We start from the raw sequence: 18,282 nt of genomic DNA, 5'->3' as shown, positions 1-18,282 counted from the left end.
TGTGTTCCTTTTTTTTCCAAGTGGGAAAGAGCAGTGTGTATTGTAACTGCAATGGCATCATCAGTGGAGCTGTTGCTTCTGTAAGCAAACTGTTGTGGGTCCAGTGATGCAGGCAGCACAGAGCAGATGTGGAGTGGGTCCAGTGATGCAGGCAGCACAGAGCAGATGTGGTCTCTGATAAGCTTTTCAAAGCACTTGCTGACGATGGGAGTTAGTGCAACAGGATGCCAGTCATTTAGGCAAGTTATCTTTGAATGTTTTGGTATGGGCACAATGGTGGATGTCTTAAAGCATGTAGGAACCACAGACAGGGAGAGGGAGAGATTGAAAATGTCTGTTAAAACACCCGCTAGTTGATCCGCGCATGCTCTGAGAGCGCGGCCCAGAATGCCGTCTGGTCTGGACCTCTAAGTAGAGGTCAGGACCACATCGGCCAACAATATATGAACAAAAGATTACTTAGTACACCGCGGCAATTATCAGGGGACAAGCACATATGGAGAGATGACCAAAATAATCAGATTTGAAAGGAAATATCCTGTGAGTGCCGTTGAAAAAGTTGTTTTGGTGTTGGTTAGAGTTCGGAAACCGCTAACTCAAACCCTAACTCAAACCCTAACACTAACTGCCTTAATCACAGTAGCACAAATAGGACTTTCTTAAATTATTGTGCCCTCTAGCATCAAAAATTTATGAAATTATGCATGTGACTAACTCAAACCCTAACGCTAACATTAATTGCCTTAAAGAAGCACGGAAAGTTTTTCTTGTGTTATATCGCCCCCTAGCATCACAAATTAATGAAATTTTGCATGTGACCTCAGAATGGTCTGCTGTCCACTTGTTTTAAGGTTTGTTAAGTTTGGATACTGCGCTCACAAGATACAGGCCAATTAGTAGTAATAGACCACACCCCAAAAACGTATTGGTTTATATCTTCAGAACGATTTTACATATCAAAATTATTTTGAATGTTTGAGTGTGTTCTGGCTGGGATAAAGTGACAACACCTTGTTTCTCCTGCGGTACGTGAAGTTTTTCCACAGCAGCAGCTAGAGTTGAGTTCCAATGGTAATGATGGATGGCAAAGATCTACGCAGCCATAGTAACTCAAGAAACCTGCAACAACAAAAACCAGTGGTATTTTTCCATTATGGAAATACAGTGGTGCAACCATTCAGCACATGAAAAAGCCAAATTTAGAAACTGAATGGTTGAGTTGTGTTAAGTTGAAGACCGTGATTTCTTCAGTTCTGACCGTCAATCCCTGATCTAAAAATCCTCATTATACTAATTGGCTTACACAGAACGAAGGGAAAAAAATCTCCTCCAAAGCAAAGTGGACACAGAAAACATTTATTTAACATGAATATTTGTGAGTGTAAGACAACAAAAGTGTATGTAATACTGAAATTATTGCTGCTTTATGTAATAAAAAAAAATTTGTTGATACTAAATCACCTACAGCACCTCTTGTTTAACTCTAACTGCCTGATTTACCTTGGCAACTGATAAACAGACACTTTAGATGAATTCAGACAAATAATATATTAAAACGCTATCATATGGCATATATGCTTTAAGCAATATTCCAACAAGGTCACATTTTGTTCAGAATATCATTACAATTTCAACTGCAATTTTTAAACTGGACCCCCTTTCAGTGTGCTTTTGAGAATACATAATACATAATAATTCTGAAGTAGAACTAGTCCTTAAAATGTAATGACTGAAAGTATTGATTTTTTTTTTTTTATTAGTCAAAATTTCAAAATAATTTATCATTGCTGATACAAAATAATTCAGCACCAAAGATGCCTCACCTTGACAATTTACAAACATTTTAGATAAACCAAGAGAAACCATATATTTTAGTACATGTTATACAATATTCCAAAAAGGCCATATTTTGCTCAGAATAACCTTAAAATTTGCCCTTACACTGTGCTATTCCAGGTTTGAGAACAGACATTGTGGGATGTAATAACTAGGCATTAATATGTAATGAACCATTCATAGCAGGTCCAAGCATGTCAAATGTTTCACAGTTCCGGTTCTGTAGTTTACGCTGTCGTAATTAATCTCAATAAGCAACACTGTAAAAAAATAAAAAAGAAAGAGCAAATGGCGGTTACATTTTGTTATGCCCAACTCTTCCGTTTCCATATGCATTTACCGGGTCTGCATTCCTGCAGTCCGTGCACTACCGGTGTTACAAGATCACTTACATGAGGATTATTAAATTAGATTGTGCATAAAGAAAATAGAAGCCCATTTTAAATAATGGTTAGTAGTGAACAGATTCTTCAGATATCATTTTCATGACAATTATGCATGAATATAAATGTATAAGGTTCGGAGAGCAGTAATGGCTTAATAGTGGCCTATCTTCTGACAAAATTCAGGAAAACTCAAAATTTGGATTTTGACCAGTGTGATTACTGCTATATCTGTACAATTAAATACAATAGTCATACCAAAAAATGTATGCATGTCTCTTTAATAAACATCCAATACAGCAGTTATTAAAATATTTTCTCTCTCTAATGCTAAAAATGAACCCTGGGATAATCCAGGGTCCATTCATTTTTACAGGCACTAAATCTTGAGCTCTGTAAAGAGCATGTAAACCCTTTAAAAACACTGAACATCAAGTCATAACAGTGATATTGCACAAGAGCAAGAAGCTTGTGATGAAAGCCTTAATATGATTTGCATGTAAGGTGTTCAGACTGGGTGTAGATTCTAACGCATAGTCATTCAAACACAAGGTTTCCCTTTGGGCACCTTGGTTTGGCAGCATAAACAGGCAAAAGTACATGTTACACTCCAAAACAGTTAAAGGGAGAGTTCATCCAAAAATGGAAATTCTCTCATCATTTACTCACACTAACGCCATCCCCGATGTGTGTGACTTTCTTTCTTCTGCAGAATGAAACAACGATTTTTAGAAGAATATCTCAGCTATCTATCAATCAATCTATCAATACGATCAATTATCCTCCCTGCCTAGTAGGTGGCGATTTGCACGAAGAATGTGAATCACCAAAAACAAAAGAATTTGAAAGTTAAAGTGGAGATTTATAGTAAAAAAGGACTTAAATATTGATGTGTTCTCACCCACAACCATCATATCTCTTTTGAAGACATGGATTAAACCACTGGATTACTTTTATGTTGCCTTTACGTACTTTTAGGAGCTTCAAAGTTCTGGCCACCATTCACTTGCATTGAATGGATCTACAATGCTGAGATATTCTTCTACAATCTTCGCTTGTGTTCTGCTGAAATAAGAAAGTCATCCACATCTGGGATGGCATGAGGGTGAGTTAATGATGAGAGAGTTTTCATTTCTCTCATATGTGAACTATGTGGGATTTGTGAACTATTCTTAAAGGAACTCTTAAAGGAACACAGGTTGATCTAGTCCAGTCAGGAGGCGGTATGTTGATGTTGGCATAGTCTTCAGATGAATCTGTTTACAAATTACAATAAAATATTTATTATTCATTGAACTAAAACCAACAAAACACACGTTCATATTTTATTTAGTTTATTCCAAGCGCACACCACCAGACTGAAGCACACATTTAAAAACTGACATTTTCTAGTATTTCTAGTACAAGTATTTATTAGATATTATGTCATAACATCTTTTTAATATACAAAAAACAAATTGGTGATAAAATTATATTTTTAATTAGATCTGTGTTCTCACCTCTCCTACAGCATTGGACAGAATGTGGATGATCTTCTCATGGGCTGTGGCCACCACACTCTGCCCGTTGATCTCAATAATGCGATGACCAACTCGAATGCCCCCCCGCTCAGCGATTCCTCCCCGCATTAAACTGCAGATCTATTGGAGAAGCCATGTTAAACAATAAAAATCAACTTTACACAGTTTCTGCAACTCATAAACTGTGGCTTACAATCCCGTCTTCCACGCTGAACCCTAGCTGATACTTGGGGTCTGGACGCTTGATGATCGCCATGGTGACGGGTGGACAGTGAACGATGCTGAGCTTCACCATCGACAGGCTTTTCAGGTCCTGGAGATAACAGTTACTCATAACTGAATGTACACTACCTGGAGTCATGATCACTCATACAGTGTATTCTTAATTACGACACCAGTAAGTGTAAGAGTCTGTCATGTTTCACAGCAGCTAATTCAGTGATGTCTGTCAGGTAACAGTTATTTTCTGCATGCCATTCCATCAAAAAAAAAAAAAAAATCACTTACAGCACCTCTAAATCAAAGAAGAAGAAAAAAGTTCCATATTACATTAACAGTTGTTCCTTGCTACAGGTTTATGAATCTGTTTAAGATAATTTTTAAGCAGTCTGTGTGCTCCCTTTGAAATAAACGTTATTAAAGCAAATTATTCATGTTTAATGGAAGTTTGTCTTACTCGTATGATACTTTGGCAGGTGGCGATAGGGAGCCCCACCAAGCTGGTGCCATTAACGGACATGATGCGATCACCAATGCTCAACTTGCTGGAACGTTCCGCAGGGCCTCCGTGTAGCAAGTTGGCCACAACAACAGTCGGCAGTATGGAGCCCCAGCCAGACTCCACAATTGCAACACCTAATATATCCCCTGCCTTCTTCGATATGCATACCTGAAAATAAACACAGGGCATTTCAATCTAGCTAGCTACAATAAAGTAACTAAAGTTGTTGAAAGTGACAACCGTAAAGGGGAAGAGGATGCCGTCTTACCTCTCTGATGTTTTCTGAACATGAAAAGTGAACCAGGTCTCCATTATAAAGCTCCTGAGTGCCGAGGTAATCGCTGTACTCGCCTGGCCGCAAGTCACTGGCTTTAATTCCATTAGTATACAGAAACTGCTGGTATGCGACACCAAATGCCTGACCGATGGCCTGTGCAATGATCTGAGCCTAAGGAGGACACAATCGGGTATAAACTAAGCACCTCTTTGGAGGTATGGCCTCCAAATATCCATTGTATGGCCTTTTAAATATCAACTAGGGTTATCAAAAGCACTTTAGAACCACATCAATACTGAAATACACTACAGTGCTGTCACCACACATTGGCCCACTAAGCAGCATAATAAACAAAACTGTTATTCAAATTTATAATAAATTATACTCAAAGGGAGCAACTGACTTGTCTGTGATTGATTACAATGCTCAACTGCTCCAAATATATTTTGTGGCCCTACATGAACATTGTTTAATGCAAGAATTCGAACTTCTGCAATATCCAAGAGTAAATGTAGTTACACTCACATCCTCTGAAGAAAACACATGGAAAATCATCCAGCACTTCTTCTGTGGTGCTGTGGAGCTGGCCGTGGAATCTGCTGTTTTGCGACCAGCCGGCTTTCTGCGGGCCATCAAAACCACAATATTCCCAATGTCTGCAATGTATGAAATCATTTGCAGAGCGTGGTCCATCATGGCCACCTGGAAACATGAGAGAATTAGAGAAATCAGCCACACATCTGAGAAGACCGTGCTGACAGAACAGAAGAGGGGTTGTACGGTATTGTCTGGGTCAGACCTGTGTTTCAGCACTCAGTACTTTGATTCTCTGTGTGGAAATGAACAGATCCACTTCGGTCATAGGCTGAGACTCCCCTTCCGGTGCCTGAATATTACATAATCACACACATGCACAAATATCAAACAAAAATATTCAGATCAGCTGATGCATTACATACTGTGAAGAGTCATGCCTGCCTGTGCAAAACCCACAGCTGCGATGCTAGGGTGCCAAAAGTGGTTGCTAGGGTGTTCTGGTTGGTTGTTAGGCAGTTTCTTAAGTCAAAAGAGCCCACTCTCAAGTCTCAATAATACTCCTAGATATGGCTTAACTTTCACTTTCAGATGTGAAAGTGAAACTAAACAGGCACCACATGTGACTTTCAGATGTAAAAGTGAAAGTGGAGATTTAGAGTAAAAAAAGGACTTAAATTTTGATCTGTTTCTCACCCACACCTATTATATAGCTTCTGAAGATATGGATTTAACACTGGAGTCTTATGGATTACTTCTATGATTCCTTGATGTAATTTTTGGAGCTACAAAGGTTTGATCACCATTCACTTGCATTGTATGGACCAACAGAAAAGAGATATTTTCTAAAAATCTTCGTTTGTGTTCTGCTGAAGAAAGAAAGCATACACATCTGGGATGGCATGAGGATGAGTAAATGATGAGAGAATTTTCATTTTTGGGTGAACTATCCCTTTAATTTTCTTGAAAACTGTAAAAAGTGTCTCTTTGGCACTTTGAAAATTCCTTGTTTTAAATAACCCGTCTCAAGAGACACTAACATTAACTCAACCAATGGCGTGAGTTGGGGTGGGGTTTGTTTGGTCAATGATAGACAAGGGACGATTTCAGAAAGCTGTTCTGAAAACAATGTTTAATGTTGCAATTGCATTTGGTGGTGCTAGTGGTGCAAATCAGCTTTAATATAAGTTTATGGAATCCCCACCCCCCCCACAAAACAAGGGGGTTTGCTCAAATCCCTAACCAACATTTATTGGTTGGATTAAGTTACTTTATAAACACCCTGTAGCAGCGGTACAAACAAATGGATTAATTTCATATTATTTTACTCTGAATAGGGGCACTCGGCAGGGTTGCCCTGGAACCATTAGCAGCCACAATAAGAAAGGAATATGATTTTCCAGGGGTGATTGCGGGAGGTGTGGCACATAAGCTTCTGCTTTACGCAGATGATATCTTATTATTCGTCTCCGACCCCACTCGATCTATGCCTTGCCTCCACAGAATTATTAATTCCTTTTCCAAGTTCTCAGGATATAAAGTCAATTGGTCTAAATCCGAAGCTTTGGCTTTGACAGCGTACTGTCCAGTAACGGCCATCCAGCCGGGCACCTTCCAGTGGCCCAAACAGGGCATTAAGTATTTGGGAATTTTATTCCCAGCAAATTTGTCTGATTTAGTCAGAGTTAATTTTGATCCCTTAATAAAAAGTTTTTCGAATGATGTGGGCAGGTGGGCTTCATTACATTTATCGATGATTGGGTAGGTTAGTGTTGTTAAAATTAACTGTATTCCAAAATTCAACTACCTGTTACAATCTCTCCCTGTAAATATCCCCCTCTCTTATTTCAAGCAATTTGATAGCATAGCGAAGTCCTTCATTTGGAATGGTAAGCATCCCAGATTGCATTTTAATAAGTTACATAGGCCGACTGACAAAGGTAGGTTAGGCCTACCCAAAATTTTGTTTTATTACTATGCGTTCAGTCTCAGACATTTGGCTCATTGGTCACTTCCACCTGAGAGAGCCCCTCCCTGGTTACTTATTGAACAAGAAGTTCTTGCCCCTATTTCGCCATTGCAAAGCCTTTCGGTCAAACCGGAGAAGTTAAGTCACACCCCGTTAATTCGCATTTGCACGTGGTTTGGACTAAAGTGTCCAGAGTGTTTAATTCGGACATTTATTTAAATGTTGCCTCAAGCATATGGCTGAACCCTAAATTACATATTAATAAGTCCACTTTCTGTTGGTCAGAGTGGATTGGGAGGGGGGTTACTACACTCGGTGACCTATATGAGAGTGGAGTACTGAGATCTTTTGATAATTTGGTTCAACATTTTAAGATTCCTAGATCCCAGTTCTTTAGGTTTTTACAGCTGAGCCACCTGCTCTGTTCTGTTTTTGGGAGTGGTGTACACCCCCCTAAAGCAGCAGATACTTTGGAAATGGTGATTACTGCTTATGGGAAAGGTCATGAAGCTTGTGTGTATTACTCCCTGTTAATTCAGAGTCTGGGGGATGGAGCTTCATCTCCTCTCAAAAGATTATGGGAGAAAGATTTAAACTTGGTATTGGAGGAGGGAGAGTGGGCTAGGATCCTTAAAAGCATCAGGTCTGCATCTAGAGATGCAAGGATCCATCTGATGCAATTTAAGATTTTGCATCGGTTCTACTGGACCCCCACTAGATTGTATAGGCTTGGTCTTAAAGACTCACCCACCTGCTGGCAATGCCAGTCAGAAGATGGGGACACAACCCATGTTTTTTGGGGTTGTATTAAGATTCAGGAATTTTGGTTGAGGATCCAGCATTTTGTGTGTGACGTACTGGACACTCAGTTTTCATTTTGCCCCAGACTTTGTATTTTGGGTGATGGAGGGGTCCTGAATATAGCAGATAAATATATGAAAAGCTGGGTCCTAACCAGCATGATGATTGGCAGACAGCTAATCCTTAGAGGTTGGAAGTCAACTGATGCACCCTCATAAAGGGTTATAAGTTGATTCCTAATGTATAATTTTGTGGTTAAATTTATTTTTGTCTGTCTTGGAATCAATAGAAAATGTTAATAAAAAAAAAAAAAATCCCTAACCAAAAGAATGAGCAATAATAAAAGTGATACCTTAGCAAACAGCACTAGATACATTTGCTTTTTAAGAATAAGTGATATTGTTCTACCTTAATTCGATCCATGGCCTCCTGTGCTTGGGCCATACGAGCGTTGGTGGAGGGATTCTTCTCAGACTGCATCTGTGTAGATCCAAGATATTTTGCCCCAAAGATCACCCCATCCAGGAGGTCTTCAGGGTCACATGGACCAGGCACTTAGAACAACAAAATTACAATATTTATCATCTGCTCCACGAGATCTCTGGTAACACTTTACAATAAGGTTGTATTCATTAACATTAGTTAACAACATTAGTTAACATGAACTAGCAATGAACAATATTCTTACAGCACTCATTAATCTTGGTTCCTGTTAATTTCAGCATAAACTAAAAGATTTTACAAATTCTAACTTTCGAAGTTGTACATGTCAAAATTAATTAATGCAGTATGAACTAACATGAACTAACAATGAAGAGGTGATTTTTTTTTTTTTTTAACCAACCATTTTAATAAATGCTGTACAAATATTTTGTTAATTGTTAGTTCATGATACTTTGCTTTTACTAGTGTTAAAAAATATAACTTTATTGTAAAGTATTACCAGATCTCTGAATATTCAACTTGGAAAATAATTATGGATGTGTCAATATGGTCAACTAGTTGTCCAATAACTATTGTGAGGCCAGTTTGATGTCATTTTCTCATTTATGTTTTAAATGTTTTTACATTTTTAAGTTCTTATATTTCCTTTAAGTGTTAGACAGTTATCTTTAAGTTCACATCTTTAAAGGAACAGTTCCCCCAAAAATATAAATTCTCTCATCATTTACTCACCCTCATGCCATCCCAGATTTGTATGACTTTCTTTCTTCTGCTGAACACAGATGAAGATATTTAGAAGAATATTTCAGCTCTGTAGGTCCATTCAATGCAAGTGAAAGGTGACAAACTTTAAAGCACAAATCATGAAAGTAATCCATATGATTCCAGTGGTTAAATCCATATTTTCAGAAGTGATATGATCAATATTTAAGTATTTTTTTATCATTAATCTCCACTTTCAATTTCACATTCTTCTTCTTTTGTTTCTGGCAATTGATATATTGCCACCTACTGGGCAGGGAGGAGAATTTATAGTAAAAAGGACTTTAAAATTGACCCGTTTCTCACACACACCTATAATATCCCTTCTGGAGGAGTCGTATGGGTTACTTTTATGAAGCCTTGGCGTTTTGGAGCTTCAAAATTTTGGTACTCATTTACTTGCATTGTATGGACCTACAGAGATGAAATATTCTTCTTCTAAAAATCTTTTTTTGTGTTCAGCAGAAGAATTAAAGTCATACACATCTGGGATGACATGAGGGTGATGAGAGAATTTAAATTTTTGGGTGAACTATTCCTTTAATACCGCCACTACAGCTGTACACATGCAGATGGACGTCTTTGGACATTGCAGTGTGACTCAAGCTGTTTTTTGGAGTGCCCTGCACCATGATCATTGCGTTTTTAAGACAGAATGTCAAGTTCAAATTTGAAACTGTGACGAGGAGTAGGGATGCACCGATCCAATACCTGGATCAGTATCGGCTCCGATACTGAAGCTTTTAGATGGATCGGGTATTGGTCCAATGAGCCCGATCCAAATCCGATACTGTGTGTTAGTCATGTTCCTTACTGTCAAGCTCCAAAAATGAAATAAAAAAAAACATAAAAACACCATTAAAGCAGTTCATATGACTCGTGCATTTTATTCAAAGCCACTTGAAGATGTGCGATAGCTCTGTGAATCACAAAAGGCTGTGTTTACTAAATATATTGTATGCACAGCGCCAGCGCGTTAGTGAATGGTGCTGCTCTGTTGACACAAACTCACGCACAGGCTGGTGATGCACTCGCGACTATTTTTAGCCTTCACAGCGGTGTGCAATATTTGAGCGCTACTCAAGAACAGCATCTCAGATGTAGATGCTCAATAGTTCGGTTCACTTATAATATGCATTTAGAATGGCACCGGAGGTGCATTTTACCAGAATTTGAATAAGAAGCTAATTAAACTACTGTGAATTTGCCTACAAACAGACACATACAGGATTCCTGGAGAGTTCAGAATGTCAAAATAAAAGCGTGAGGGTTTAAAAAGTGCACGATTTAAATATATTACTGTTGTATTTATTTATTATTGTATTTAATAATAATATTAATAACAATTTATTATTATTACTGTCATCATTATTATTTGTTTCCAATTTATAACAATATTTAAGTTGAATGGGTTCCAAAAAATAACTGTGTGAATGAAAAGTGGACTGATGTCTTACAACTAAATAAAAAAAAAAAAAGAAGTCCAGATGCAAGTTGAAAAAAAAAACAACAAAAAAAACAAAAGGCAAAAATAAAACACTGGTTTCTTCTTACTGAAGACTTGAAGACTGGAATTACTGTTAATTTTGCCACTACATTATCCAGTATACTAGTTAATAATAAAGTGTTTCTTAATAAGCTATACATTTATATTGAAATATTGTGTAGTTAGAGGTTTGTGTTTCTTTACATATTAAAGAGTACTCCCAATTAGTTCCACACAATAATGTAAAGATATTCTAAACTGATTATGCAAAAAAACAACACTGGTATCGGATCGGGATCGGTATCGGCCGATACTGAGGTTTCCAATATCGGAATTGGAAAAGAAAAAGTGGTATCAGTGCATCCCTAACGAGGAGGAGGGCGTGGCCAGGTCATGATGATGCACGGCCGGCGTTGAATCAGCTGATCAGCGGAGATAAAGGGGTGCCGGAGTCTCAATTTTTGAAAAGGGTAAGAACAGTTTCAATATAAGCAATAAAAAACATCAACAAACTTCGCGTTTCTTTAAAAAAAAAACTACATATTAATTCAGTTCTCATAACATTTCATTACAATTCTCAATGCATTAATGACACAATTGAGATTCAGAGGGCCAGTACAGTATTATTCAGCACTGCATACGGCAGGCAAATGCACAAAGGAAAAACAATTTACGATTTTCAAGTATTATTTTTAACAGTCGATTAGTTAGTGCTGAACGACTACTCGATTATTCTTTAACTTGTGCACATCCTGATTTAAGACCAATTAGTCAACGACATTCATAAAAATTATTCTACATGATCCATACCATTCTTATAAGCAGGCTGCATCTCAGCTTCCTGTTAAAAGACAAAAGACAAAACTGTCAGTCATGACAGTCAACTGATGTCACAAAAGCCTACCATACCAACAAGCACACAGTCTCTTACCAGATCATTGCTCTCCCCTACAGACTGATCTGTAACCAGACCTTCAGACGCTACCCACTGTTCCTCCTCTGTTATCCCTGAGACCAACAGCTCATCCTGCAGGTGTCTGTGCCAGGCGTCCTCGCTGTGAGACACTGAGATCATCTCATAAGCATCACTGCTCTGCCTTCTGAGTCCTGACTGGGATTCGGAGTGCCCCTGTGGGTCAGCTCTGGATTCCTCAGGGCCTGGATCCTCCAACAGCTGCAGAAGATCTTTCTGATAATCCTGTGAAAAGAGCAGAGCTGCGGGGATACTCCCGTCTGCGCATGCTGTTTGGGCATTCGGCTTCAAGTCTTGGCAGGAGGGGGCGATATCTTCCAATGAAGTAGAAGAGTGATGCAGAGTGCTGTGATTGGCCAAGTCATCAGGAGTGCAGTGGGTGGAAGTTTCGAGAGGAGTCGATGGATGTAAGAGATGGAGCTGAGTCAGGAGACTTTGAATGTGGGAGTGGTCAAGATCATCATTTTTCATTTTTTTTTCGGTCTCCACCATCTGCTTCTCTTTTCTTTCCCGTTGCTCTTCCTGTTTTTGAAAACCAAAAATTTTTGGCTTGTCCTTGCACATTTCATGAAACAATAGCACTTGCTTTTTTTCAGAAGCTTCATTGGAGTCATGAGCTCCGTAGTCACTTACCGCAGACACTGTGTCTTCATTCAAGTCTGTGTTGAAAGATCCAGGAACCCCAAAATCTCCCACCGAACAGCCTTCAAGTTCTCCAACTGAACCAGCCTCGCTGGAAGAATCAGACCTCCAGTCAAGTGGAGGGGGCTCAATCAGGTTGTAAGCGTCTAGATCCTCCAAATCAGGGCTGTTTAGATTTTCACTGTGGACATTTTTGCATTCTGGAAGGTTTGTTGAGTAGTCAGATTCCACCATGAGAGAAGTGCACAAAAGATCAGAGCTATCTGCAGCGCTACGTGCCTCTTGGGCTGAAGCTTCAGTTCGAGAGTTTAAGGGCTCATAAGGAGCAGGCTGGAAACTCTGTTCGAGCTCCAAACCTTCATCAGGGAGAAAATCCTGCTCTGCCATTCCTATTTGTACAGTCAAAGTCTTTGGTTTCTCTCCAGCAACTTTCAGACTTCCTCAAGTAAAAGCATTAGAAATTCCTTAAAATCACCCATTTTTTCCCAGAAGCGTCTGGGCCATGAAGAAAAACAGAAAGCAACAGATTAGGAAAGTGTAAAATTAAAACAGCTATTGACTATAGATTGAACACAAACATACACTACCAGTCAAATGTTTGGACAAACACACTCTTTCCTTATTATTACTATTTTTTTTAGTTAAAACTATGAAATAACACAAGTGGAAGTATGGGAATTAAGTAGTGACCCAAAAATGTTAAACGATTCAAAACTATCTTATATTTTAGCATATTCTAAGTAGCCACCTTTTGCCTAGATTACAGCTCTGCACACTGATTTTTAAATAGTATTGAATAAGTTCCAATGTATTCTGGGGACATGCTGGCTGCTTGTCTTTCACTATGCGGCCCAACTTATCCACATATTTTATATATTTAAATCCATATATCTATATATCCATATATATATATATATATATATATATATATATATATATATATATATATATATATATATATATACACACACACACACACACACACACACACACACACTGGCAGCCAAAAGTTTGGAATAATGTACAGATTTTGCTGTTTCGGAAGGAAATTAGTACTTTAATTCACCAAAGTGGCATTCAGCCGATCACAAAGTATAGTCAGGACATTACTGATGTAAAAAACAGCACCATCACTATTTGAAAATAGTCATTTTTCATCAAATCTAGACAGGCTCCATTTCCAGCAGCCATCACTCCAACATCTTATCCTTGAGTAATCATGCTTAATCGCTAATTTGGTACTAGAAAATCACTTGTCATTATATCAAACACAGTTGAAAGCTATTTGGTTCGTTTAATGAAGCTTAACATTGTCTTTGTGTTTGTTTTTGAGTTGCCACAGTGTGCAATAGACTGGTATGTCTTAAGGTTAATATTACATCAAAAATGGCAACAACAAAAAGACAACAAGCTTTCTCCAGAAACTCATCAGTCAATCATTGTTTTGAAGAATGAAGGCTATACAATGCTTGAAATTGGCCGCCAGTGAACACACACACACACACACACACACATATATATATATATATAATTTATATATATGTATTTAAATAGACATAGATATTTAAATATATATACAGTGTATATATAAACACTGGCAGCCACAATTTTAGAGTAATGTGCAGATTTTGCTTTTATGGAAAGTAACTGGTACTTTTATTCACCAAAGTGGCATTCAACTGATCACAATATATAGTCAGAACATTAATAACATGATAAATTACTATTACAATTTGGAAAAAATAAATAATAATAATAAAAGAAATGTTCAGAACTTCTTAAACTACTTCAAAGAGTTCTCATCAAAAAATCCTCTACGTGCAGCAATGACAGCTTTGCAGATCCTTGGCATTCTAGCTGTCAGTTTGTCCAGATAATCAGGTGACATTTCACCCCACACTTCCTGTAGCACTTGCCATAGATGTGGCTGTCTTGTCGGGCACTTCTCACACACCTTACAGTCTAGCTGATCCCACAAAAGCTCAATGGGGTTAAGATCCATAACACTCTTTTCCAATTATCTGTTGACCAATGTCTGTGTTTCTTTGTCCACTCTAACCTTTTATTTTTCTGTTTCAAAAGTGGCTTTTTCTTTGCAATTCTTCCCATAAGGCCTGCACCCCTGAGTCTTCTCTTTACTGTTGTACATGAAACTGGTGTTGAGCGGGTAGAATTCAATGAAGCTGTCAGCTGAGGCGTCTATTTCTCAAACTAGAGACTCTGATGTACTTATCCTCTAGTTTAGTTGTACATCTGGCCTTCCACATCTCTTTCTGTCCTTGTTAGAGGCAGTTGTCCTTTGTCTTTGAAGATTGTAGTGTACACCTTTGTATGAAATCTTCAGTTTTTTTTTGGGGGGGCCAATTTCAAGCATTGTATATCCTTCATTCTACTAAACAATGATTGACTGATGAGTTTCTAGAGAAAGCTGTTTCTTTTTTGCCATTTTTGACCTAATATTGATCTTAAGACATGCCAGTCTATTGCATACTGTGGCAACTCAAAAACAAACACAAAACAATGTCAAGATTAATTTAACAAACCAAATAGCTTTCAGCAGTGTTTGATATAACGGCAAGTGATTTTCTAGTACCAAATTAGCAATTTAGTATGATTACTCAAGGATTATAAATTTGGTGACACCGTGTTTTTGGACGTGTTTTCATACAATGGTATAGTATGAGTATGGCAATCATTCAGTTACATCAAAGTACCATCCAAAATACCATCAAATACCATCATTACACCATGGTACAGACACAGTCCTTTTTTGGTATGTGAAGGTAAATCAGAGTGTGGTCTGCAAAGACAACATATATTCTGTATATTATTTGTGTAAGACTTTAACACATTCCGATCAAAGCGGTCAGCTGTGTTGACTGGTTACGTGGATGGTTCAAAGTGCATGACACTTTTTATTCAAGAATGCAAATTATCAGTGAGTGAAAAGAATAAATCTGTTGTTTTTTATGTACACTAAACATATGATGCAAACACATATGCAACATACTAAATGATCTGTAAATACGTTTGAGTTTAATGTGAATGTCATCGTGCTTACCGTCACTCTAGATGCCCATTAATAATCAATCATCTATCCATTTCACGCAAATTTGACCCGGTCACTAAAATGGGTGTTGGAGCTAGTTAAAAGGTTGTTGTGTTCCGGCGACAGATTCCTACTAACGGGATTAATTTAGTAGAAAAGAGAGAACTTTTCTCAGTTGTCACTGTGTTGTTGCGCTGCTCCACAAAACTTATTTCTTACCATCCACACTGCGCATGCGCAAACAGGCAAGACATGACTAATCATCCATCGCTTCATCATTCACCTAACCCTAACCTGTTGATGTGCATACCCCCCCAAAAGGAGTCTTCACATTTATAACAATCACTGAAAAAATAATTTATTTTGCATAATGCATGAGCATCTAAATGCATAATATCTCTTTATAAGAGTATGAATCTATTTAAAATGTAATAGTACATTTAACTATTCATTTCCAGTGCAGAATTAACAACAGTTCTAGACAACTGTTTAAAATTTCACATGGCTAAATACAACAGCTGCTGTTCTATCTGTCAGTGCTGATTCACCAAAGCAAGCGGCAGCCATTTATTTAAAGGCAAATTATTCACAGGTTTGGAATCAACATGAGTGTCTGCCACAGATTTGAAGTGTAAAACCATCCATCAACACATTAGTCAGGAACATGCCCCTTGATCACTGGAACTCAAGTGCAGCAGGCCGATCAGAGACGAGGTTGTTCCCATCAGTCCCACCAGCCACGGAGGAAACCGCCCAGCCCAAAGAAATCCAGGCGGCATCCAGTGAATGGCATTGCTGAGATCTGCCAGGCTGCTCAGGATACTGAAGACTTCCCTCTGGATCTGCCTCCGGAGAGTAGCTCTGTGAGCAAATGCTTCCTCCCTGACAATCAGACACAATGAAAGCACCATTATGCATTTGCGCAAGAGGCTTTGACTTTAAGACATGGTTTTAATGTGCTTAAAAATTAACACCCACCTGCTGTCAGTTGAACCTGCCCTTTGACACTTTTGCACTTTCTTCTTCAGAATCCAGACAAGTCTAATGGATCTAAAAATAAAACTTCTTGTTATTTACCTCTGACAAATACAGTTTAATGTAGAGTCATAGCGGGGTCCAAAAGCCTGAGACCCCTAGTGAAAATGCTTATATTTTATTTAATTTTTCTAATTCAATGTGGTCTCAAATTTTTGGACCCCACTGTATGTGACAGGGGCGTAACTAGAGGGAGGGCAGGGTAGGCAGCTGCCCTAGGGCCTGGGGTGAGATCGGGCCCACAACGGTTGACCAAAATAAACCATAAAAATGACGCGGGCCTGAGGGGTGATGAAAAACGACCAAGGAGGGGGACCGACATTTCTTTGCACTGGATCCCGCAAGATCAAAGTTATACCATTGTTATTAAATGTTGTTGGGTCCACTCTGCTTTTACCTGAGTACACTCAAGAGCAGCGACATGCCCCAGAGGACTGTGCTCAGCACCCACCACCTGTCAGATTTGGTTTTGATGAGTTCCGCGTCTGCTGCCCAGGCGATGTGCTCGCAGGGGTAATACAACTGATCAGCTACATTATTCAGAATGGACATCCAACGCACCAAAGCATCCTCCTCCTGAGAAACACAAAAGCATGGCCATTACATCAAACTCTTACCAACATTTAAACAGAGTAATATACTGTGCCAACAACTGCCCCATTTCCTCACCGTGGATCCTAACCCATAGTTCGTTGAGTATGCCAACATGGACAGGTCATCAAAGAGCCTGAGTGTGGTTCTGCACTGACTCAACTGAGCAGAGAAGAGCAGGAGACTTCTCCCCAATGAAGACTGTGAGTTCTTGCCAGATAGAACTCCACCTAACAGCTGAGATCCATAGCACAGAATCCTGATCTAAACCCAGAAGAAATGCAGGACAATCAAATCTCTGTGGGATTGCTTCAATGTAATCAGCCTTTAGATGATATTATGACGTCACAAGTCAGCTTGATGCTTGATACTGGAAGACATAGCTGAGAATGCAAATTACTTGAATATACAGTGGGGTTTAAAAGTCTGAGACCACAATAGAAATATGTTTTTTTTTCTTCCTTAAAATAAACCAATAATTTCTTCGCTTTGTTCAAAACTTTTCACAACCAAATATAAGGATTTTAAAACTAAACAAGTTATAACGTAAAATGAAGCAATACTATTTAATATTTTGAACTATTTTGGGTCACTAATTAAATGTAAGCAAGTGGCAATGTGACATTGAACACATAAAATTACATAAAAGCAGATTTGCTTGCTTTAAATTGAAGCACACAAGATGCTCTTAGGAAAACTCTCAAATCATGCTGGGAAAACATGGATCATCAGATTTTGCACAAACTTGTAGAGTTCATGCTGTTTCGAGTGCATACTGTCATTAAAGCAAACGGGGAAGAAATTCTGGAAATTAAAGAAATTCAAATTCATTATTTTTTCATGCATGTTATTTACTTTTCAATTGAACCTTTCACTTAATTTATGTTGGTATTATAAAAAAAAATATTATTAAAAGCATTTTCACTATTACTCAAATATTTTACTTCACTGGATGTTTTCTTCTCTATGCATTAGATATATAGGCCTATAATTAATGTAATATACACTCACCACTTTATCTCTTCCTCTGTAGGACTCTAAAACATTTATCAGGGATTCAACTGAATTCTGCATTCTGCATGCAATTCTCATCTGCACACCCACAACACTAAGACAGCTACTTCTCTTTTCTCGAACTTCGCACAGCACATTAGCTCACCCTGTTACGAATTTTGCTTAATTTAATGCACATATTGTGTGTTTTACTACTTCAATATTCGCTCTTTCTGCTCCAGTCTTGCATTTTTGGACTTTGAACA

General features: G+C 38.3%; 2 protein-coding genes across 4 annotated transcripts; both read right to left on the bottom strand.

The window, feature by feature from the left end:
• Positions 1-1,340: 1,340 nt before the first annotated feature.
• On the bottom strand, positions 1,341-15,621 carry LOC127427638 (amyloid-beta A4 precursor protein-binding family A member 3-like). Of its 3 annotated transcripts, XM_051675322.1 has the most exons (12): positions 15,410-15,618; positions 12,340-12,843; positions 11,665-12,228; positions 11,544-11,574; positions 8,450-8,595; positions 5,537-5,623; positions 5,263-5,439; positions 4,729-4,908; positions 4,416-4,628; positions 3,933-4,052; positions 3,719-3,859; positions 1,341-3,475 (listed from the first exon to the last, which is right to left on the bottom strand). In XM_051675322.1, exons 2-12 carry the CDS (start codon positions 12,733-12,735, stop codon positions 3,404-3,406), a joined length of 2,127 nt encoding a protein of 708 aa, XP_051531282.1. In that variant the 5' UTR covers positions 12,736-12,843; positions 15,410-15,618; the 3' UTR covers positions 1,341-3,403. The 3 variants fall into 3 exon arrangements, with proteins under 3 accessions (XP_051531282.1, XP_051531281.1, XP_051531283.1); XM_051675321.1 differs by having other exon boundaries at positions 11,665-12,843; XM_051675323.1 differs by lacking the exon at positions 3,933-4,052 and having other exon boundaries at positions 11,665-12,843; positions 15,410-15,621.
• Positions 15,622-15,729: 108 nt separating this feature from the next.
• Positions 15,730-18,282, bottom strand: LOC127427675 (peroxisomal membrane protein 11C-like). The gene is made up of 5 exons (XM_051675399.1): positions 18,035-18,282; positions 17,102-17,287; positions 16,830-17,008; positions 16,376-16,447; positions 15,730-16,279 (listed from the first exon to the last, which is right to left on the bottom strand). The coding sequence occupies exons 1-5, from the start codon at positions 18,113-18,115 to the stop codon at positions 16,054-16,056; spliced, it is 744 nt and encodes a 247-aa protein (XP_051531359.1). The 5' UTR covers positions 18,116-18,282; the 3' UTR covers positions 15,730-16,053.

This window comes from Myxocyprinus asiaticus, chromosome 37, assembly GCF_019703515.2.
Source record: "Myxocyprinus asiaticus isolate MX2 ecotype Aquarium Trade chromosome 37, UBuf_Myxa_2, whole genome shotgun sequence".
NCBI classification, from domain to species: Eukaryota; Metazoa; Chordata; class Actinopteri; order Cypriniformes; family Catostomidae; genus Myxocyprinus; species Myxocyprinus asiaticus.
The sequence above is the reverse complement of the archived record's forward strand: the minus strand, read 5'-3'. Positions and strand labels throughout refer to the sequence as shown.